This window comes from Aspergillus wentii (assembly GCF_001890725.1).
Source record: "Aspergillus wentii DTO 134E9 unplaced genomic scaffold ASPWEscaffold_9, whole genome shotgun sequence".
Taxonomy (NCBI): Eukaryota; Fungi; Ascomycota; class Eurotiomycetes; order Eurotiales; family Aspergillaceae; genus Aspergillus; species Aspergillus wentii.
This window is the reverse complement of record NW_024467840.1, coordinates 1,171,309-1,192,098: the sequence shown is the minus strand read 5'-3', so window position 1 is coordinate 1,192,098 and position 20,790 is coordinate 1,171,309. Positions and strand designations below refer to the sequence as shown.

The 20,790-nt window shown below is 47.9% G+C and overlaps 7 protein-coding genes across 7 annotated transcripts; 4 read left to right on the top strand and 3 right to left on the bottom strand.

The window, feature by feature from the left end:
• Positions 1-111: 111 nt before the first annotated feature.
• ASPWEDRAFT_164796 (uncharacterized protein) lies at positions 112-6,221 on the bottom strand. Its single transcript, XM_040829891.1, has 11 exons — positions 5,728-6,221; positions 4,931-5,675; positions 4,624-4,872; positions 4,274-4,575; positions 3,071-4,203; positions 2,781-3,006; positions 2,441-2,698; positions 2,182-2,388; positions 1,617-2,123; positions 1,043-1,545; positions 112-987 (listed from the first exon to the last, which is right to left on the bottom strand). Exons 1-11 carry the CDS (start codon positions 6,037-6,039, stop codon positions 195-197), a joined length of 5,235 nt encoding a protein of 1,744 aa, XP_040684213.1. The 5' UTR covers positions 6,040-6,221; the 3' UTR covers positions 112-194.
• Positions 6,222-7,005: 784 nt separating this feature from the next.
• On the top strand, positions 7,006-7,781 carry ASPWEDRAFT_187921 (uncharacterized protein; the record flags this gene model as incomplete). The annotated part of the gene is made up of 2 exons (XM_040832198.1): positions 7,006-7,083; positions 7,166-7,781. 2 exons carry the CDS (start codon positions 7,006-7,008, stop codon positions 7,661-7,663), a joined length of 576 nt encoding a protein of 191 aa, XP_040684212.1. The 3' UTR covers positions 7,664-7,781.
• On the bottom strand, positions 7,392-8,351 carry ASPWEDRAFT_187920 (uncharacterized protein). The gene is made up of 4 exons (XM_040832197.1): positions 8,271-8,351; positions 8,122-8,213; positions 8,014-8,064; positions 7,392-7,957 (listed from the first exon to the last, which is right to left on the bottom strand). Exons 1-4 carry the CDS (start codon positions 8,331-8,333, stop codon positions 7,846-7,848), a joined length of 318 nt encoding a protein of 105 aa, XP_040684211.1. The 5' UTR covers positions 8,334-8,351; the 3' UTR covers positions 7,392-7,845.
• Positions 8,352-9,846: 1,495 nt separating this feature from the next.
• On the top strand, positions 9,847-10,964 carry ASPWEDRAFT_717301 (uncharacterized protein). Its single transcript, XM_040839196.1, has one exon. It carries the CDS (start codon positions 10,176-10,178, stop codon positions 10,722-10,724), a length of 549 nt encoding a protein of 182 aa, XP_040684210.1. The 5' UTR covers positions 9,847-10,175; the 3' UTR covers positions 10,725-10,964.
• Positions 10,965-11,798: 834 nt separating this feature from the next.
• ASPWEDRAFT_55095 (arylsulfotransferase family protein) lies at positions 11,799-14,704 on the top strand (the record flags this gene model as incomplete). Its single annotated transcript, XM_040838153.1, has 4 exons — positions 11,799-12,605; positions 12,658-13,326; positions 14,244-14,558; positions 14,630-14,704. 4 exons carry the CDS (start codon positions 11,799-11,801, stop codon positions 14,702-14,704), a joined length of 1,866 nt encoding a protein of 621 aa, XP_040684209.1.
• Positions 14,705-15,503: 799 nt separating this feature from the next.
• Positions 15,504-17,101, top strand: ASPWEDRAFT_120799 (hydroxyacid-oxoacid transhydrogenase; the record flags this gene model as incomplete). The annotated part of the gene is made up of 3 exons (XM_040829017.1): positions 15,504-15,925; positions 15,978-16,036; positions 16,095-17,101. 3 exons carry the CDS (start codon positions 15,504-15,506, stop codon positions 17,099-17,101), a joined length of 1,488 nt encoding a protein of 495 aa, XP_040684208.1.
• A 217-nt stretch (positions 17,102-17,318) lies between these two features.
• On the bottom strand, positions 17,319-18,943 carry ASPWEDRAFT_177183 (Zn(II)2Cys6 transcription factor; the record flags this gene model as incomplete). Its single annotated transcript, XM_040831621.1, has 2 exons — positions 17,319-18,836; positions 18,887-18,943. The coding sequence occupies 2 exons, from the start codon at positions 18,941-18,943 to the stop codon at positions 17,319-17,321; spliced, it is 1,575 nt and encodes a 524-aa protein (XP_040684207.1).
• Between the last annotated feature and the right edge of the window lie 1,847 nt (positions 18,944-20,790).

Sequence of the window (20,790 nt, the reverse complement as noted above, 5' to 3'; positions counted from 1 at the left end):
TCTTGCTTTTTTCTTATCATTTTTCTTCTTTTTCTTTCTGTCCTCATGTACGGTCGACACGGTAATAGTGTGGTTTCTACAACTAAAACCCTGGAAATGGTATGATATAATCCTCGGAGACATAACAAACAATCCATTCATTCTACGTCATATCATTCCTATATTTCAACAAATATCTCAACCACATTCTGGCCCTAAGTCCTCGTAATTGGGACCTGACTGTGAGCATTATCCTTAACCCACCTCTCTACGATATCAACCAGACAGTAGCCCGCTTTGTTCACAGTCCCCGACCATTTGGCCGTAAACGTCTGATTCGGTTTAAGGACCAAATTCTCAAATGACTTTTCCTCTTTCTTTTCCGGACCGAAAATGTCAAGTGTGTACTTGTGGTACTCGGACGTGGTCCCTAGATCGGTCTTGCTGAGACTTCCGCCCACTGTAGCCGCATTGAGGTAAACGTGACCGGGGGCGTCTTTCTTGGGATCGGTGCTCTTGACCAGTTCGATTGTTTGCTCTTTGAATAGACAGACTTCATCTGTGCCACTGGTGATGGTCACTGATGAATTATGAAGGGTCACTTCGCTGCTTGTCTTGTTGGTCACGTTGATATTGAGTGCACTTTGTTTCCCAGAGCCAATGCTTTGTGGCTGGACGTCGTACGTGAGCCGGTTCTTTGGGGCATCAACCCAATTCTTCACTAGAGACTTTACCTCGTTCTTAATGTATACTTTGACTGGATCGGGGGGTGTATGTTGTGCTTGAGTGTTCAGGAAGAAGCCCAATATCATGACAATGATCCCCAGAACTGCCAGAACCGCCCCAATTATAGGAAGAGCGACTGCTAGTGTTCCGGTGACAGCGAACAGGCCAACGGCACTGCCCACTTCGATGATGTCGATCACGACAGTGAGGAACTGGATAATGAGCGTGGCAGTCTCCAGAATCTTCCCGACAGTAGTCAAATCGTCCCAGTTGCGGATCAAACTGTTGTTAATCAGCTATAAGCATGGTTTTGATACTGGGTAGCGGGTGTGCCCACCTGAAGGTCATGCAAACTGTCACCCCAATGCCAATGGCCGCATTCAAAATGCGGAGAAAGTTGCCCTGGATGCTGAACTTCTTAGCCACCTTCGCACCATCGCCAGGAAGTCCTTCCGGGATGCTCTCGCGGCTCTCGTTCCATCTGAGCACTTTCTTCATCTTTGAGGTCGGTGCCTTTTCTGCCATGCCTTCGGAAACAATTTTCCGCAATCCCTTCTTGCCATAAACCTTCTCGCCCATTTCATCCAGCCCCTTAGCCTGGGATCCAAGGTTCTTTCCAGTCTGTTGATCTAGCTCGGTTGAATCCAAAAAGTCCTGTGGTTTAGTAGGTTCTCCGGTCTTCTTGTACCGATCCCACGCACCCTTTGCCTTGCCAGCTGCATCGCAGAGAACCCTGATTGTTTCCATCATGATTGTCGCCCGCTGATCGTCGCGCAGCTTATCCCAGTTCTGATACAAGTTCAAAACGCTATATCCGATCTGGAAAAGATAGAAGGCTCCCTATGATGTAACGTTAAGCTCATTTCCATCTGCTTTTTTTCTTTATCCCGTTCAGGGCACAGACAACTTACCATGGCTAGAACTCCAATCCCCTTCATGAGCCGCGCATTCACGATCCCTGTAACCTTACTTGCTACCTTTTCGAATGCTTGCCCCATCCATGTGAACATTCTGGTCCCGTTGAACGCCTTCTTGACAACCTGGGCAATGGATGAAAGCCATTTGGAGATTTCCGCATTGAACACAGCCATCTTTGTCATGATATTGTTCGCTCGCTGCGTCATATCGCTCACCACCTGTATGTTATTCGCTTTCTCGAAATCCTCCAAATCCTTGAGGAGTCCAGCACGGATAGCCGGTGTGATGTCCTTATCTCCCCTGAAAACTGCCAAAATCAAGTTGCGCATCGCGTCTTCGATGAACTGCTTGTTTGGCGCTTCATCGGGGCCAATCCAAGGGTATGTGAGATGCTTGTGCCTCACTACGGGAATGACTTTCTCAAACCATTCCTCTGCAAAGTTGACCTCTGGGTCTAGTACATTGAGTAACATGCAAATCTTATTAATTTGAATGTATCCCTAAAGAGCCAAAAAGTTAACCATTTTGTCTGCAGACTTTGGAAAGGGAGACTCATACTCCATTGTCTGCGCATTTCATCGCATAAAGAGAAACATTCCATTCATCGATCATATCATCGTACAGCTTCTTGGCCCACATTTTGGCGTCCGTCACAGTGCCCATGTAAGGGGCCAAATCTCTTTCATGGATTTGCTTAACGGCCTCGATGGCAGTGAGGTTATTGAGATCACTGTATTCCTGCCGTTTGGACATGCATTTGTCGCCCTGTCAAGATTATTTAGGAGAGTCCTATCGAACAGAAAATGATTGAACTTACTTGGCCTTGGAACCAGTACCAGATCTTCTCCTTCTCTGGTTCCTCGAGTTCCTTTTCGTAGTCTTTCACCGTCGAGGTCATCTGGCCAATGAATGCAGGAGCGTACTCCTTCTGCAAGAAATCTTGGATCTTTTGTGGTAAACCATCAGCAAGATCTGTGGGTAGCTTGGGCTTCGTCACTTTCAATATATCTCTCTGCTTATCCGTCATATGGTAGTATAGTGTGTTTAACAGGATACTTTGCGATGCGTTATGTACCTATGTAGATCGCTGTTAGAGAACTTGGCCTTCTGAAATTCAACAATTGGCCTGCCAGGGGATAAAGGATCGATTAACGTACATTTTGATCCTTATAGTCAATCTTTTTCAGGCCGTCCACCGTGCGATCAGTATAGGCATCGAGATCCTTAGTGATAGGAGCAGGTTGACCGATTACCCGCTCATTCTGAGATACACCAGGGCTAGGGTAGGCTTTGGCGAAGCTTTTCGAGATTGTACTGCGCATTTCCGCTGTACTAGGTGCTCCGAGCTCATTCGAGATTCCCATACGACCCTTTAGAAAATGGCTATTAAGTGATTCCGAACTAGTTAGCAACCAAAAATAAGATTATTAATAGGGTTCCTCCATACCGATCTCCATTGAGTCCACGCATCAGAGGATTATACTCGAAAACGGCCCCGGTCGCCTCGCGTTCATCCATATCAAAGTCGATTTGCATCGACTGAAACAGAAGCGGCAATTTGGAGTCAATCCCTAGAGTGGATTTGAAATCCAGGTTGAAATTACTCGATATATCCGCTCCTGCACTGGAAATAAAAGGCATTATAGACGCGTTATCCACTTCAATATTGGCCTGAAAGCCATCCTTGGTGGAAGTAATCGTGGTTGAGTAGAAGGTGCTAAGATTAGAACCAAACTTCTGGTTGATATCATTCTGTAGCTTATCAAGCACGGGAACTGACAACGTCAATTCGGTCCCCTTTTGCTCACTGTAATAAATCGCAATCTCGACTTTGTCTCCATCAATAAGATCAGGGCTGGTTGGCTTGGGAGCATCCTTGGGCCATTTGCTTTTGTCGTACTTTAGCTTTGCATAGAACTGGGGCTCGATGATTAAGGAGTTGCCCGACGCATATGGATGAGATTCACCGTCTTTTGTCTTGTTCGCAGCAGCTGATGGTGGAACTGCGTGGAATGGGACTAGAGAATTGGGGGAAATGTCGACCGCATCCATGGAGGACGACAGTTGAATAGCACCGCATCCGCCAGTACCATCTGGATAGATTCGCAATGATCCATGTTCAAACCCCCATTTTCCGCCTTCTGGGAGTTTTCGAGACCACCGGAAAGTCCTGCGGCCCTGGTCAAAGACAGCAGAGTGTTGAGGGTGCTCATCCAAAACCAAAATGCCGTCCACAATCCGGACAGCTGGTAAACTATGGCTTCCTATTTGTTTGCTGCTCCTCAATTCGAGTCGGAGGTCCAGGCATTCAATGGAAATACCAGAGCTTCTCGCCCAGGCACTTGTGTATATGGCTTTGTTTCGTTCATCGGGAGAGACAAATTGTGAATTTGTGAATGTGTCGTTCCCGTTGGCAGGAAGTCTCTTACTCCCATAAAGCTCCCCAGTAACCCGTTCGTGGATTGTCCTGATATCATACTGCCTGAATACATTCGCCAACTCTGGGATTGATGATAGGAATATCATCAACTGGCTCGCGGGGATCTGTTTCAATGATTCGGCAGCGGTGGCGAGGTCAATCTATAGTAAAAGCTCTTGTTACCTTCACTTCACTTTTACTCGACTCGCATGGGGAAAGGAACTTGCTTACCTCAACATTATTGGTGTTCACTAAGTACCCATTTGCATGGTACGATGGAAGGTTAGATCCCAGCACATTGTAAACAGGTTGTGAGTCCGAGGGTGCAATTTCGATGGATTTGATCTCCTGATACTCATACGCAGTGATGCCATTTGGTGGTCCCTTCTTCCGTCTGTAGAGAACATGGCCAACCTTCAACTTGCCAATCTTTGCGAGTGGGTTGAGACGTCTGGCGACATCTGGATTGACAGCTCGAAGACCGGTTGAAGTATGGAAGACTTGAGCATCGGAAGCAAAGGGTTTCTCGCCGTCTAACTCGGATTAGCAGAGTGAACGAGTACTGTTGCTGTTGAACTCACTAAATCCCACGAGAGACAGTCCTACGGTAGATGCACTGATGTCGACGTTCGATTGGTCCTTCGACTCCCGGTGAGTCAGGATGGGAGCCTCAGGACTCAACTGCTCGACTGCCACTGAGCCTCCAGTTGCCAGGGAGATCTGGGTCCCAGCAACAACACCCATCCCGTTGGCTTCAGGATGGGCGAACGAAGGAAGCTTGGTGAAGATGCGTTCGCTTGCATCAACACGGTCAAACTCAAAGCCCCAACCTGCCCAGTATCAGTACGTTCTTCACTCCACCACCTTGCAAAGAGTAGCTTGACTCACCATCTCTGATCCACTGGATCAATCCTTGGTCATGCTGAGCCAGGCCCGAGCTCGTCGCATTCTGCCATTCCGATGCGATATTCAGTTGCCAAGACTTCTGCATCTGGACGCAATACGACTTCCAAGCGTTGATGGTATCTTTGTGATGCTTCTGTCGCTCAATACTATCTTTGACATGTTGGACATATATGTCATTCGTCTCAGATGGTGATGAAGACTCGATAATGTGCTTGTGCAAGCCATCGATGACATCCCATGCTGGCTGGGGCTCCAACCGGCCTGTGGTGGTGGGGGGGCAGAATACACCCGAGCTGACCTTACCACAGAACTCGACGATCTTGTCCATCTCCTTTTCGTCCGTCTTACCTCCGTTTTCCCACATATATCTCTCCCATTCCTTGACGATACTGAAACTTGGACTCTCTTTGTACTTGTCATCGTACGCAGGGAGGGGCTCTGCGCCCCAAATGTCGGGTTCACTGGTTCTTTTCTCCAGATAATCGCAGATGAAGAGCACACAGACACTGAAGAAATGGTTGCTGACGTCTTTGTCGTGCACTATCTGCTCTCTGATGAAGAACGGGTCCTTGGCCTTCTTATGAACGTATTTTGCAAAGCCCTGGAGGGCTCCCAGATCATGCAGAGATCGATGGATGGAAGAGTGTTCATTGAAGTTGATATGCTCCGCGAGGCAAAAGGAGAACAGATTGGTGGCGAGTTGGAGATCAGTTCTCTCTGCATTAGTCTGAATAACAATCAGTGACCTTCTGACGGCACAGTAGATGGTCAATACTCACAGGATTGATGAATTTCTTCAATCCAAGGGTATCCTGCTTGTCGTCTACATTGGAAACGGCCTTAGCCATTGAGGCATCGGTCAGTCTCCCGATGAGAGTGAAAATGTTTAATCCATCCAGCGTCTCTTCATCGGCATGGACGTCATCTGGTGGGTATCTGTCCCGTCGGCCGAGGTATTTCGATAGGTGTTTTGCCCTGCGGCTTGCTCTTGCCTTGTTGTACAGGCGATCGCAGTAGGAATCGATGGAAATGCTGCCAAGGACTCGTAAATCCTTGACCAGCGCCTTCCAGTGGGAGCTATAATCAGGCATTTTTTTTGTTGTTTTCTTTTTTCTTAGTTTTTCGTTGTTTTTCTTCAGTATGGTTTCTTGGATCACTGATAATTTAATTGGAACAGTATGAGGAACCTGGTAATGAGATGTGATGTTTGGAGAAATGTGAGAGTTTATAAGCGATACAGAAGCTCGCCTCCATGACCATATCGACGTCAAAGAGACCAAAGTTGAACTGGCTCGAACGATCTGCCAGAATACGACATCATAGATTTACTTCTCTGAGCTCGTATTTTATTGTAAAATAACTGTTTTCTAATTCTCAAATTATCCATGGTCACATTTTGCAGATAGATTACTCCATCCCACACTACCAAAAGACATCCAGATTGGGGATTCTCATCAATATTTGCCAACCGTACCCATATAGCTCTGGATCGTATCATTGAAATTTCAATCCCCTCATACGCCTGACAAAAGTACCTTGCATTCCATCCCGCTCCTGCAGATCCTCCAAGTTCGGTCTCCCCAAACATTAGCATGCATCATCACTATCATCAGAATTGGCTCAACTACGCCAGTCTGATATTCATGACATTGTTGCAGTGAAATACGGTTTCCATTAGATCATGACTGGGATCTAGAGCTAGTAATAGTTCACCCAGACCACCTTAGTTGCTTTCTGATGCGTGTTCCACAGACTGACAATAGTCTACAACCCTTACCATCACACTACGTATCAAGGGAGAACTGGTGGCTAGCTGGAGAATATGCGGGGTTGGATGTGGTGTGAATGATTCGTTGTATGAAGACCTGAAGACAGGGATACAGTACCCATACATGACACCTACATTTGTGAGCAATTCGGTTGTTGCGATCGACCCATCATGCTGTCAGGTCAGGGAGAATGCATCCGAGACAGTGAGGGTTATATTGAGCTAAGTTGCCGCCCGGGTTGGGTTCGAATCATCGCACCTGAATATACACACATTGAGTGTCGCAGTCATGAAGACGGTTCAGTCTGTACTATTGGCACTTGGCTTGCTGTCGTCGAATTGCCAAACTGCGTCGGCTGATCAACAGGTAAGTCTCTCCCAATGTGATTCCTGTTGACATTGTGCCTTTACCAAGGCCAATGCCTTGCATTAACTCATCTCGACTACAGCGTCTCGCTCAATCCCACAAAAACCCATTGGGAACCACCGACTGCCGGGTTACAAACGATCCAGTCGGGGGAGACGATGTCCCAGCCTGCGAGGGATATCCATCCTCCCCCACCGCAAAGGTTGTCCGCATCTCCGGCTGGGCCGATTGGTACCCTCCCGGCACGAAGGACCAGTACGTGGTGCAGTATATCGGGCTGCAATGGTCAAGTGGACAGATCAAATGGTGCGGACCAAAGGTTAAGCCCCAGGCGTACCTCAACCTCGCCCCAAATGAGACCATCACCGGCTTTGTAGTCTCGGGTGGGACGATGGTGGATTCGATCAAGGTGACCACGTCCAAGGGCCAGAACTTTTCCGTTGGTGGAGATGGTGGCGAGGCCCATGATATGGACTTGGGTAATGGGTACATGGTGGGCTGGGATGGGTTCTGTCTTCCTGAACTTCTTGTTGGATTTGCTCCTACGTTTTTCTGTGATGAAGTTGGTGAAAGTGCTTGATTGCTATGGATAGACAGTGGATGGTTACAATGTGTTGATCTTCATTCTTCTCAGCCTTGGAATGTCTACAGTATCCATAGTCAAGCCAAAGTACCACATCATTCCACCTAGACTATTTCATCATCCCAATTGGGTTTGGCTAGCTAAATCCAGTCCTCATGACCTCATAAGGAAGTCTCTGCTTACGAGTACATCCGATAGCATTTGATTGACTTGGAATCTCCAGTGATATCCGTGATGATCCTTTTACCGGGGGGATTGAAAAATCCCCCGTAGTCGTAACAGTTGTCCTTACTGAGTGCTTGTTAGGAAATTGCTCCTTATCTGATGGGGGGGTTGGGCTTTCTCACTAGTAATAGTCACAAGACGCATTCGTCACTTTGATCGCCCCAAACCGGTCACTGTAATCGGAATATTGTCAGTGTGTGCATAGCGAAGAATAGACAGTGGATGACTACCTCTGGCCCAGGTGTGGGATGGCTGTGCATTCTGCGTTGACTGGAATAGAGAAGTTTTCGCCTTTGTAGCCCGATCTTTCGTAGATCGTTACCTGGGGATGAATGCTGATTAGCAGTGGAGGGCTTATATATGTTGTGCTTCGACTTACTGCTGGATCAGAAGCTGCGGCAGAGGCGACGAGTAACAGTTGGACTAGAGTGCGAAGATACATCTTTGTGGTGAGGATTGCATTAAACAGACGTAAAGACTCTACCTTACCTGGTGTGTGGAGCAGATTTATATATTCTAGTTCCCATCTAATGCCCGTGTTACATGTCAGCTGAGTGCCAGCAAGCCTAGGTACGTTAAATCTGTGTCTTGTAATATTACACATTGTACATTTAAAATAACATGGATTTATACACAAATATGCCTGCATTATCTCATTGCAGGTATATAGGTTTCTTAGACTTCTGTCATTGCTGTGGATACGTGACGCAATAGATAAACAGGTATCTGTTTTCAGTACTGATTGCCACTATCACAGTATAGAATAGAGTAAAATTGCTATATCTACTGCAGGGAATGCAATCTCTGACTAGATGCGTCTATAGAGAGTCTGGTTCAGAATAACCATGTAACATACATTTATGGTTAATCATTCCTCTAATTTTGGGGTTATTGTAGACGTTAATTATTTAATGAATCATGCTACTATTATATACTCAAATGGAAGAAGAAATCCGTTATGAATTCAGGATTGACCATGGTAGTCAGATATCATTGTGTCACCTCTATGTTATCCATGGTACAACCGCCAACTGACAGCTGACAGGCTTGGCATGGAAAAGTATATCCGGGCATCTAACTACAAGTTCCATTACACAGATGAGTAATGAATTCAAGTTATTACATACCGGCCCAAAAGTTTGGCCCCATTGCCATTTTCCCTGCAAATAAAAAGGCGGCTTAAAAAATAGAGCTTTGACTTTAACCCCAGATTTCTTTATTATTATAAGAATAATAAAAAGAAATATCATATTTTAAGTCTTTATAAATGATTTTTTTTTATTAGTTTTATAAGTTCTAGTCTCTATATCCTCAAGCTTGTTGGGATAATTAGATTTTAATATGGGTAATTATTTTCAAATTTTGAGATGGGGCCAGACTTTTGGGGAGGTAGTGTATTTTAAAAGAGAATGGTTAGAAATGACAGTGTACAAAGCCTAGACATAAAGGTGGTAGTTTTGTACAGATATGGAGCGCTCTCAGAAGATTGTGTTGATAGGGCAGGTTGTTAATAACATCATTGAAAGGCGTATGCAGGGTGTGTAGATATAGGTGGTATCACTCGTAGTAATGTTTCAACCAGGGTTTATCATACCTTCTAGACACAGACAGACTCAAGGTTTCCTGGACTTCATAAATCCTTCTATGACTACCAGTCTGTCATAGCCCAACTCCCCCCCGCCACTCATGCGTCATGGCCATTTAAGGAATTTCAAATCATTAAGACGGTCATGACGTGGAATTAGATGCAGGCGATGATTATTATCGTTTATAGTCATCAGTAGTAGAGGGCTAGGTAGTCAATTGGCTAATCCGCCTGCAACCGTTGATTGGCAACAGGCGATGCTACTTCTTTGGTGGGAGATTATGGCTATAGATGCCGGAGAAACCTCAGACATGAGCGGTTAAAACAAATCTTTTCAAGAAATCATTTAAATTCCTTTTATTTTAAAGAACTCTGTCTAAACATCTATCTTTTCAACATCCCAACATGGACGGATACGAAAGTGATTCTCCATTAGCCACCGCCGGTGCAGATGAAACGGGCGATGGGAATTATACCTGTTCCTGCTCATCCAGACAGCCAAAGAAAGGTTGGATTCAAAAGGTCCTTCCAAAAAGCCTTGCGAGCATGGTAGTGCAGCCCTGTCCATCTCATTGGCGATCAAGGTGGAACAAGTTTTTGGCACCACAAAGTCGGTAGTGGTGCGGTAGTGAAGGAATCGCAATCTGAAAGGATAGCGGTGCTTTCAGGGCGGTTAAGATATTATTTACCGATTCGACCATGAAGATCGCCGGTAAGACGGCCGGAGACTCCAAGACGCCGAGGTTTGCGCCAGGCGAAAGATGCACGGATTTGTCCTTGTGGGCAAATGGCATTGGAACACGCTGCGGACGAATCCGCATTTACACCAGTGAGGGCCAGAGCTTTGATTGGGGAATGCATGGAGGCAAGGATGAATATCCCATCGACGTTGGCAGTGGCATCTTGGTCGGATTCTGCGGAGAAGGGGGGTCTGATATCGACCGTCTCGGGGCTCTCTTTATCAAGCCCATCAGGAGAATCGTCTCCTCGGTTGACTACGGCCAACTGCCCCCGGGTAGACAAGGGATCCAATCCATTGAACTCGACAGCTACCAGCATGTGAATAAATCGAGCAGTGACCTGAATTGGTCCTGGCGAAAGTCCGTTTCTAAAACAAGTTCGCAGACCCTGGTCGCAGTCGGCCAGCTTCACATTCGGCATGTCCATCTCCGTGGAAGCTGGGATTCCCGAAGTCGTCAGTGTGGGCGCGGAGACTCACTGGGAGTTGAGCATCGAGGCGAGCCATGAAATATCAGAAAGTCAGACAAAAGAATTGGGATGGGATGTGTCGCGGACTCTGGAGCCTGGAAGGTCGGTCAGATTGACTGCGGTTACGGAAGAAGGGAAGAGCAATCTGCCCTATACTTCCACAGTGACCGTCTATCTTAAAGACGGATACTCGCACACACAACGGAGCATGGCGTCTATAAGGGCGTCTCGTACTCTCAGGTCGATATTCACTCCTCGGACAAGAAACGCATTTCCAGCTAATAACACACTACGCTTCGAGGAGAAAGTTCTTTTATATGGCTATATGAACTTATTATGTATTCAAAAACGCAGTGAAACTGAAATGCTTATCAATTCACGCCACTAATGGTTGCCTGAAAACAACATATATACTATGGATGTTGTCGTTCAGGGGTTTGCGATGTTGTAATATAACCCATCACATCTTGGTATACAATTCTTCAACAAATCCATTGGATACTCTAAAACCTAGAGTTGAATAACTCTTATATGATTCTCTACATAGTAAGGCTGCTCGGATAAAACATTGTGGCGATTGGCTCTCGGTTTCAACTGTGGGCTCTGGTGATGATGATCGTCATTGAATCGTCGATCAACTCGACATCTCCCACAAAGATGTCAGAGTCTTCCGACTAGATTGTACAAGCAGCAATATTGATGCCTGTTCAATGTTCATTTCATGTCTCTTATTCCGTTCTTCTCGTCATCCAAGTCCCTGATTTAATCCCGAGCCGAAAAGTCAAACGATTGTCCCCCCTCAGGTTGCGCGTCCCTGGTTTGGCACCACCATCCACGGATGATCACAGCGTCATCCAGCCTATGACGGTTGACAATGGACGATGATCTCGAAGAAGTGGAATCATATTTTCTCCAGAGTGCCCACTCCTTCGCTTGTCCTAATAAAGCTTGATCGTCATCCTGGGTTCTGATGTTCCCTGGGTCTGAATAAAAGCATCTTTCTGCCCTTTGATTTTGAGATTCTTACTTTTATTTTTTCTCTCCTGATGCTGATGCTCATTCTTTAAATAAATTCATTCGTTTTCTTCTCAGCGTTGGGTGTTTCTTGTTACCATGGCTCGTCGCCTCCTGACCACGTGCTCCGCCCTGTTCCTCTCCCTCCAAGCGGTCGCCGACGATTTCCCCTTCAAAGGATACGCCACCCAACCCTTTAATCCTCCAGACATTGCGATTCAAAAAAGCGGCGTCACCGACCCCGGCTACATATTCATCGGACCTCGGGGTAATGTGTGGCCTGGCACGGCTGCGCTGATTTACGATGACGACGGCAATCTGGTCTGGCAGGGCCCCCAGCAGATCACCGCCAACTTCAAGGTCCAGAAGTTATTCAACCAGGATGTTATTACCTACTGGGCTGGTGATATGATGGACCTGGGATATGGTTACGGTGCCGTTCATATCCTCGACAACACCTACCGCGAGATCTACACCGTCAAGCTCCAGGACGACTCCCTCCTCACCCCCGATAACCTTCCCCGAGACTCCTACATCGACCTGCACGAGAGCCACGTTACGGACCGCAACACTCTTCTCATCACCGCCTATAATATTACACAGCATGATTTGACATCCGTCGGGGGAGGCGCTGATTCGTTCATGCTCGACAGTCTTTTCTACGAGATCGATATCGCGACAAACGAGATTATTCACTCCTGGAGTGCTTTCGCCCATCCCGAGGAGTTTCCTATAACAAGCTCGCGACAGGGTTATGGTGAGGAGGTGGGTGCTCAAACGCGCCCTTGGGATGCGTTTCACATTAATTCGGTGGAACTCATGCCGGAAGGCTATATGATTTCTCTTCGTCATTTCTGGTCTGGCTTCTATATCCACAACAATGGGTCCGTCCTGTGGCAGATTAGTGTAAGATTTCCCTCGATGTATGAAGAAATGCCGAAGAAACTGACGATACCAGGGTGAAAACGGTCATGGTGACTTTACTCTCGACGATGGAGCCTTTTGGTCGTGGCAGCACGATATTCGCATCTACAACCAAACCGAAGAGGGGCTGGTTTTGAGCTTGTTTAACAATGCCAACACCCCCACCGAGACGAGTGTTCCTACCTCTGGACTCAGTCTCTATGTTGACCTGGTCACTCGTCAGGTCTCGACTCTTCGTGATGTACAGAATCCGTATGATGAAATTCGCAGCATGACACAAGGCAGCTATCAACTCATCGATCCCGTCACCTCCCATGTCTTTCTGGGATACGGAAGTATGGCCAGAGTCAAAGAATTCGATGGTGACAACAAGGAGGTCTTGACCGCCCAGTTCGGTGATGACAACACAAGTTGCTCCTACCGTGCCTACAAGTGCAAGTGGAAGGCAACGCCATATTGGAAGCCCTCCGTTTTGGCGAGAAAAATATCTACCACCACCCAGATATTTGTGAGCTGGAACGGAGCCACCGAGTATGACTACGTGGCCGTGTATTCTGTCCCATCCGAGGACTACACGGAGAAGACTCTGATGGGCACGCACGAGCGTACTGGATTTGAAACTAGGCTGGAGCTGGAAAGTGATGCTCCGTTTGTCGTGGTGGTTTGTCTCAAGGGTGACATTCCTCTGTCTACTTCTGATCCTGTCCCCGTTCAACCTGATCAGACTGGGACTGATCCGTATAGCCAAAGCAGCTAGGGTAGAACTGTCGGACACTTGGGCGTAATCAACCCAGAACATGGATTACCTTGAGTTTTCTGGTGCTTGTTTGTTTTTTTCCTGTACATACAATTTACTTCATCTTTGTATATAATTATCCCTACCAAACAGCTCCCTTGGTGATACCTGCATGATAACGTCAATTTACCATCAACAATCCACCAGCACAGAGTCGTAATCCGCATGTTGTACCTGATTACCGTTGCATTGCAGCCAAAATTACTACTATCCCCACCATCCCTGCATCAGTTCATAAAGATCAACAGGCACCGGAGTAACCAACCACCTGCAGGCGCACAAGGGGGCGTCGGGAAATAAAGATGTACACAATCTGATACACAATGTCTTGCAGTCACTTGATGCTTTCGCCTTCCACGACAACCCTTGAAGGGGACAAACAGTTTAAATGTCTCGGTTGACCGGACCAATTGGGGAGTGCTACTGCAGTTACACCCGATCTATGATTGTTATGGTTGTTTCTATCTTTGTCTGCTGCTTTTGCTGGGGGAAGGTTGTACCCGTTAAACTTGGGTCCCTTGCTGTATGTACCTCAGAAGACAGACCTTGACCCTGCATGATATCAAAGTAAGACATTGTATACTTCGTACCGTTGGCCTTTTAGTTCTGTTGATGATATCGAGAATGGGATATAAAGGCGTCGGTTTCTCCTGCTTCAATCACCATCAATCGCTCCACCCTCTAAACAATCAGAATCCAATTGATCTATCTATCTATCTATCTCTATATCTTTCCACCCCATCAAAATGCGCTTCAGCATCCTCGCCTCCCTGGCAACCCTCCTCCCCCTAGCCACCGCCAAAAACCACTTCAACTCCACCAAGATGAACATGCACAACATAAACCCCATGAACCAAACCACCGGCAACTCCATCATCTCCAACAACTGCGAAACCCCTATCTACCTCTGGTCCGTCGGCAGTACCGTCGGCCCCCAAATCGCCATCAAGCCGGGCCACAACTACTCAGAGCCGTTCCACCATGACCAGAAGTCGGGCGGTGTCGCGCTGAAGGTCACCACCGTTATGGATGGGCTTTACACGAGTGCCCCGCAGACTGTGTTTGCGTATAACCTTGTCGAGAAGAGCGTTTGGTATGATCTTTCGGATGTGTTTGGGGATCCGTTTGAGGGGGAGATGGTTAGTTTGATGCCGTCGATGCCGGAGATTGTCTGGAAGGAGGGGATCCCGCCATCTGGGAGTGAGGTTAGGACGCAGTCTTCGAAGGAGGATTTGGTGTTGAGTCTTTGTTAGATGGGAATTGGAATGATCTTGATGTTCCGTGATGATCTTGATTCTCAGGGGGGTTTAATTTGTGCAGTCAGTTGTGGATGGAGGAATTTATGGATGATCTTATGGATGGATGTTTCTCTTCTTGTCACACTTTTCATTTCCTGAATTCATGTACTGCTATTAGTTGATACATTTTGAATATTGAAGTTGTTGTTTATCGCTACAAGTATATTCGTGCCTCAGGCACGCACATGGATACCCGCCAACCTCGGCTTCTTTTTTCCTCCACATCGTCACGATTGTCGTCATCGACTCCAACGCCCATTGCTTTTCTCCATCCTTGGATCAATATTCCATGGTGCTTATGATTATTCTGGCCGATGATCATCAATTGGAACACTATCGAGCACCATCAAACAATATTCCCAGCAGAATGGGAGAATTGACCAGACCATGGTAGACAGTCGCAGTTCGACGATCATCGATTTCCCCGGATATCATCCCCAAATCTCCAAGTCGGGGATGAATTGCGCCAGACCTGTCGCCCATTATTCGTCGTCTTGACCGAATCTTGGGCTCTTTTGCCTTGCAGATGACGAAGATCATCAGCTTCAAGCTTCCTGGTCTTCTATCCGATCTGACCTCGGCCACAACCCCGACCGACTTTCACTCCCTTTCCAACCCCGCACTTTTGTCCCACGCGCCCCCAATTCCAGACCTTTTTAGAGCACATTCCTCGTTTTCTTCCTTCTCGTGTTCTTTTTATTCTAGCTTCTCTGCTCCTTTTCTCCTTCTCTCTCTCTCCTGATAACGAGCTAACGATCAATCCAATCCATCGTTGCACCTCACATCATGGTATCTCCAGCTGTTCGTGTGGCTCCTTCGGCCGCCAACAGAGCTTCCAATCTGCTACGCACCATCCAGTACACTCATCCTCCTTCCTGTCCCTGCCACTCAAATCCCAACCACCATCATCACCACCGCACTCCTACCCTGGCAAACCATGTTCGCCGTCATATGGCCACCCCGATCGACCCTTCGCGTGAGAAGGAGTATGCCTTTGAAATGGCGGCCTCCAGCATCCGTTTCGGCCCCGGCGCAACCAAGGAGGTCGGTATGGATTTCAAGAATATGAAGGTGAACAGGGTGTGCATCGTTACCGATCAGAATGTTGCGAAATTGGATGCTATGAAGCAGGCTGTTGAAGGGTTGAGTCGTGAGGGTATCGAGTTTACTGTTTTTGATAAGACGAGGGTTGAGCCTAAGGATAGCTCGTGAGTTATTCGTCATCTTCTTGATGGCTTTTCTTTTAGCTAACTATAGCAGTGTCAAGGAGGCTATTGCTTTCGCTAAGCCGTATAACCCCGACGCTTTTCTTGCTGTGGGTATGTAGCTACCTCTGCATGTTGACCTCATGTCCAACTCACTCACTGTTGAATCCAGGTGGCGGTTCCGTGATTGACACCGCGAAGCTCATGAACCTCTACACCGTCTACCCCGAAGCGGATTTCCTCGACTTCGTCAACGCCCCCCTAGGCAAGGGTCTTCCAGTCGCCAAACAACTGAAGCCACTCGTAGCCGTGCCCACCACCGCAGGCACCGGCTCCGAGACAACCGGAACCGCCATCTTCGACCTGGTGTCCAAAAAGGCCAAAACAGGCATCGCTCACCGCAACCTAAAGCCAACCCTGGGCATCTGCGATCCCATCAACACCCGCACCATGCCGTCCGCCGTCCATGCCGCCTCGGGCCTGGACGTCCTCTGCCACGCATTGGAATCATACACCGCAATCCCCTACAACGAGCGCACCCCCCGTCCCACAAACCCCATCAACCGTCCCGCCTACCAAGGCGCAAACCCCATCTCAGACATCTTCTCCCTGCAAGCTCTCCGCAGCACAGTCCAGTATCTGCCCCGTGCCGTGAAAGACCCCGATGACTTCGAAGCGCAATCCCAGATGCTCCTCGCCGCTACCCTAGCCGGTGTCGGTTTCGGTAACGCCGGTGTCCACCTCTGCCACGGAATGAGTTACCCCATCTCCAGCCAGAACCCGGGCTACAAACATGGCGGCTACGCTGTCCCCCATCCCATCATTCCCCACGGTGTCTCGGTGGCCGTCACTGCCCCTGCCGTCTTCCGCTTCACGGCTGCATCGAACCCCGATCGCCATCTTGCTGCTGCCGAGGCATTCGGTGTTGATATCTCGAACGTGAAGCGCGAGAATGCCGGTGACGTGCTCGGTGAGGCTATTGCTGACTTCCTCGTTAAGCTCGGTGACCAGCCACGCGGTCTGAAAGACCTCGGCTTCAAGGCCTCCGACGTCGAGGCCTTGGTCGAGGGTACCATCCCACAAAAGCGAGTGTTGATGCTCGCACCTAACCTGAACGAGGAACTCGAGGCTGAGAAGACAGAACTCCGTGGTCTGCTTGAACGGTCTCTATCATATTAGGTTGTGTGATATCAATTCCTATATCAGTTTTGCATTTTGGAACTTGTATATACCTTTTTGAACTATTTCTTTTGGGACAGATAGCATTGGCACGGTTGGAGTCAATTCATTCAGAAAAAAAACTTCATGGTTTTAAAAACATTCTTGGGTCATCAAATTGCGCGACATATTGTCGTAATGTAGCTTCAATAAACAGTGAAAGGGGTATGTATGCACATCACTCAAAAACCTCCTCGATTGTTTCCGGGGGACTATCCTCGCTCGCAACACTTCCCGCCCCGTGAACAATTTCCGTCCCCAGCATCCCCATAGAAGATGCCACTCGATCTAACCAAATAACTGCCCGGGGATCATCCTCATCTGAAGTCTTTGACGGACCACGCCCAAGCTCCGACACCACACGGAACGGCAGCGAGAAGGTCCTTGGTTTGTTATCAAAGTGAGAGACCCCGGATGAAGCCGCCGAAGGGCTGATCTCCTCAACCCGTGGACCATCCATAATCGCCTCCAATCGATCCATCAGATGTCTTAGCGCAGCGATGGTACTTTCCGCCCCTCGCAATAAAAGCGACGGGCTGGTCTCTGGGAAAATAGTCGGAACCGGTCCGATAAAGCTTCCTGGTCTGTACACGATCCCTTGCTTTCGCTGACTATGGGCACCAATACAGACCCTCAATTCGGCAGTTAATCGAATCAGTTTCTGGCTTGTATCTCGCATACGCTGGACCAGATCTGCTATGCGGACAGGTGATGCTGACTCGTCTATCTCTCGCGCTTCGCTGAGGTATCGTGGGCACTTTGTCATCTCCATAAAGGCCAGTTCGGAGATATCTACAAAGGCCGACCATTCCCCGGGTTTCTGGGAGTCCTCGCATCGGATCATAGCGGCGAACTTCTGCCATTCTTCGCGATCAAGAAAACAGGGCGTTCCCTCGTATACGGCTGTGGCGATCAGAAATCCCCGAAACGCGATGTAGCACGAGCGTCCGAATCCGGATTCATGCGCTTTGACGCCGCGGCTTAACATCAACCGCTTAACGCCATTCGCGTGGTGTACCCAAGAGTCCTTGCTCGTCTGTGCGTACATCTCATACACGCTCAGCATCATTACCGTGCTAAGCATATTGTCTGAGGAGGCTTCGGGGGTGTTCAATGCTCGCACAACCTCCCGAAGTGCAATGCCATACATCTGCCGACTGACCTTGACCAACGCCGGATCCTGGGTCAGATGCGCCAGGTAGACGGAACTCAAGCAGCAGACTGTGGAATCCTGGTACGCATGCGTTCCAAAAGTCTGCATGATATACGAAGGAAAATCCGGATGATCATCTGCGCGAAATCTGTTATGAAAATAAAGCGTGGGAAACGCCGCGCTGATGAAATCGCCAAACAGCTGTGGCTGCTGTCCAACGAACGATTTCCGCACAAGCGATGGATTCAAACTCTCGTCCAGCGAGACACCGCCAACTTTCGCAGCATGTCGTTTCATCATGGCGATGGCACTCTTTCGGACAGCTGCTGCTGCGCTGTCTGTTGGCTCTTTCTTCTTCTTTTGGCTCTCAGGGGCATCATTCTCAGATGCGCCTGGGGGGCTTTTTGATGCTACTGGAGTTGTGGACTTATGCCGACGCTCCAATGCCGGACGTTCGTCCTGGAAAATGAAAGTTCGTCGATACCCTGGACAGGGGCGGCCATATCTCCGACACTGTGTGCAACTGGGGACTGCCTTGTCACACTATATGGTATGAGCTTGATATATTCCATTTCAAGATCATAAGTACTGACCTTGATGCGTCGTTCACGACAGAGCGAACATCCGGTGCTGTGAGGAACGCCAACCATTGTGCCTCAGGTTGGGGATGAACTCTTCATGACACCACCGATCAGGGGATCGGTATACCTGACTCGCGTTACACAAATGCTAACCCGTGTACGGAGTAGCTCAACGAAATCTGAACAACGAAAAACGGGTGCTTTTGCTTGATTGAGGAGAAAGGGGGTAAGGGAATGTAAGAATTGAAATAAAGGAGTGTGAATTGTGAAGCTGATTGAGGACCATCGAACAAGTCAACGGGGAAAGATAAGTGATTATCTATCCCATCTCTTCCATCTCAAACAGATTGAGAACAAACAGCCCCGATCAGAGGCCTCGCATGAGACGGATTTGGACCGAAAAGATGATGCTGATCGATTAGTTCCTCCACCAATGTGACCGATAAATCAGAAGCAAAACTCCCTAAAAATGTTCCAGTCGTCGGTCTGATGATGCAGGGACCACCGCCAGAACAGTTCGATAAGAATAGTCGCGGCCACTATTTGGCCCCCACGATATTTATTGATTTAGGCGACTAGGCTTGTTGTCGCCTACTTTTTCACCGAGCACAAGCTCTGAGGCTCTTCATCAGCCTTAAGCCGAGCACCGGGGCCATTTTGGCTTGGGAACTAGTGAACTCTTGGATGCAAGCCGAATGGAACGGCAGGTTAGTCACAGGAATAATAAGGGATGATGCAACTGCAAGACACCCAAAGATGTCACTGCGGCTGAGATTTCCCCAAGCCTAATTCTAATAATAATTTTAGAATGGGAATTAGCTTGATCGGAGCCAAAGATAATCGCAACCCTCAACGCTGAAACCCAAAGGTTCCCTGCACGCTAATCAGCGATGCTATTTTAATCACTCAAACAAATCATCGTATCTGCAAGGGCGAATTTCAATGACCCTTGACAGATGGATATTGAGGATGAGTTACTGTCAACTGCATCCCATAGTCCGTTCTCGTTGGCAAGAAGCACGAGAAAAGGTGCAGACGATGCGCTTGGTCCTGGTGATATTAGCTCAAGATCGTGTTGTCAAGCGTTGATCCTAAGAACACGGGATATCGATAACGCCAAAAACAAAAACCCACAGAAATCGAAACTGAAAGGCTTTGCTCGTGTTGCACAGTTTCAGCCGTCTTCGAGTGGAGTCACCAAGCCTGAAAACGAGGTTTAGTCCCTTCGCCGAGAGGATCATCGCCAAATAGCAGCCAGTCTTACACCTTCCTTTCATATACCAAGACGTACCAAGACGTACCAAAAAGGCACCAATGGGTCTAAGGCCTTTTGTGGCCTAGTTCTATTTATTTCCGTCCACCACCTTGAAGAATTCTAATCATCCCGATGATCTTCATTTCTGGGGAACACGATACTACTTACTATGTTCTTTTTTTACCCATCAACCGAGTCATGAGTAGAGCTACCGTAGAAGGCTGCCAACTTGTGATACTGTCTTTAGCCTCGTTTCGTCGGGGTTACTTTCGTTTCAGCCGTCCACATGCTTTGATTGCGGACCCCAATATCGACCAGGAAGACAAGAATAAACACTGCAGATCATCATCTCAAGCGCAGAATTTCAACCACTGTCTGCTCCCCACAGGTTGATTTTATTGGAGCAAGGACTGCCGCCTGGTATTCTTTCCGCCCTTCAATTGATGGTGCCGAGAAATGACGTCGCATAAAGGTGTACATGAGCCAAGAACAGGAAACATCCCAAATGCTTCATGCATCTAGTTTTTATGATTACCTAATATCCAGAGTGGCTGGCTGATGGATTCAGAGCAGGCGAGTAATCAATTGAGCGGCAATATCGGGAGAGGAAATCACCTTGACAAACAAAGGAGGAGCAAAAAGCAAAAAGAACGGAACGTTT

Bases quoted from the DNA above. Each gene is read 5' to 3' on its own strand.
- ASPWEDRAFT_164796 (XM_040829891.1), bottom strand. From the start codon at position 6,039: ATGCCTGATTATAGCTCCCACTGGAAGGCGCTGGTCAAGGATTTACGA. The intron at 2,389-2,440 runs GTAAGTTCAATC...TAATCTTGACAG, and splicing joins GGTACTGGTTCCAAGGCCAA to GGCGACAAATGCATGTCCAA. The intron at 1,546-1,616 runs GTAAGTTGTCTG...GTTACATCATAG, and splicing joins GGATTGGAGTTCTAGCCATG to GGAGCCTTCTATCTTTTCCA.
- ASPWEDRAFT_187920 (XM_040832197.1), bottom strand. From the start codon at position 8,333: ATGTATCTTCGCACTCTAGTCCAACTGTTACTCGTCGCCTCTGCCGCA. The intron at 8,065-8,121 runs GTAGTCATCCAC...TTCCGATTACAG, and splicing joins ATCCCACACCTGGGCCAGAG to TGACCGGTTTGGGGCGATCA. The intron at 7,958-8,013 runs GTGAGAAAGCCC...ACAAGCACTCAG, and splicing joins GCGTCTTGTGACTATTACTA to TAAGGACAACTGTTACGACT.
- ASPWEDRAFT_717301 (XM_040839196.1), top strand. From the start codon at position 10,176: ATGAAGATCGCCGGTAAGACGGCCGGAGACTCCAAGACGCCGAGGTTT.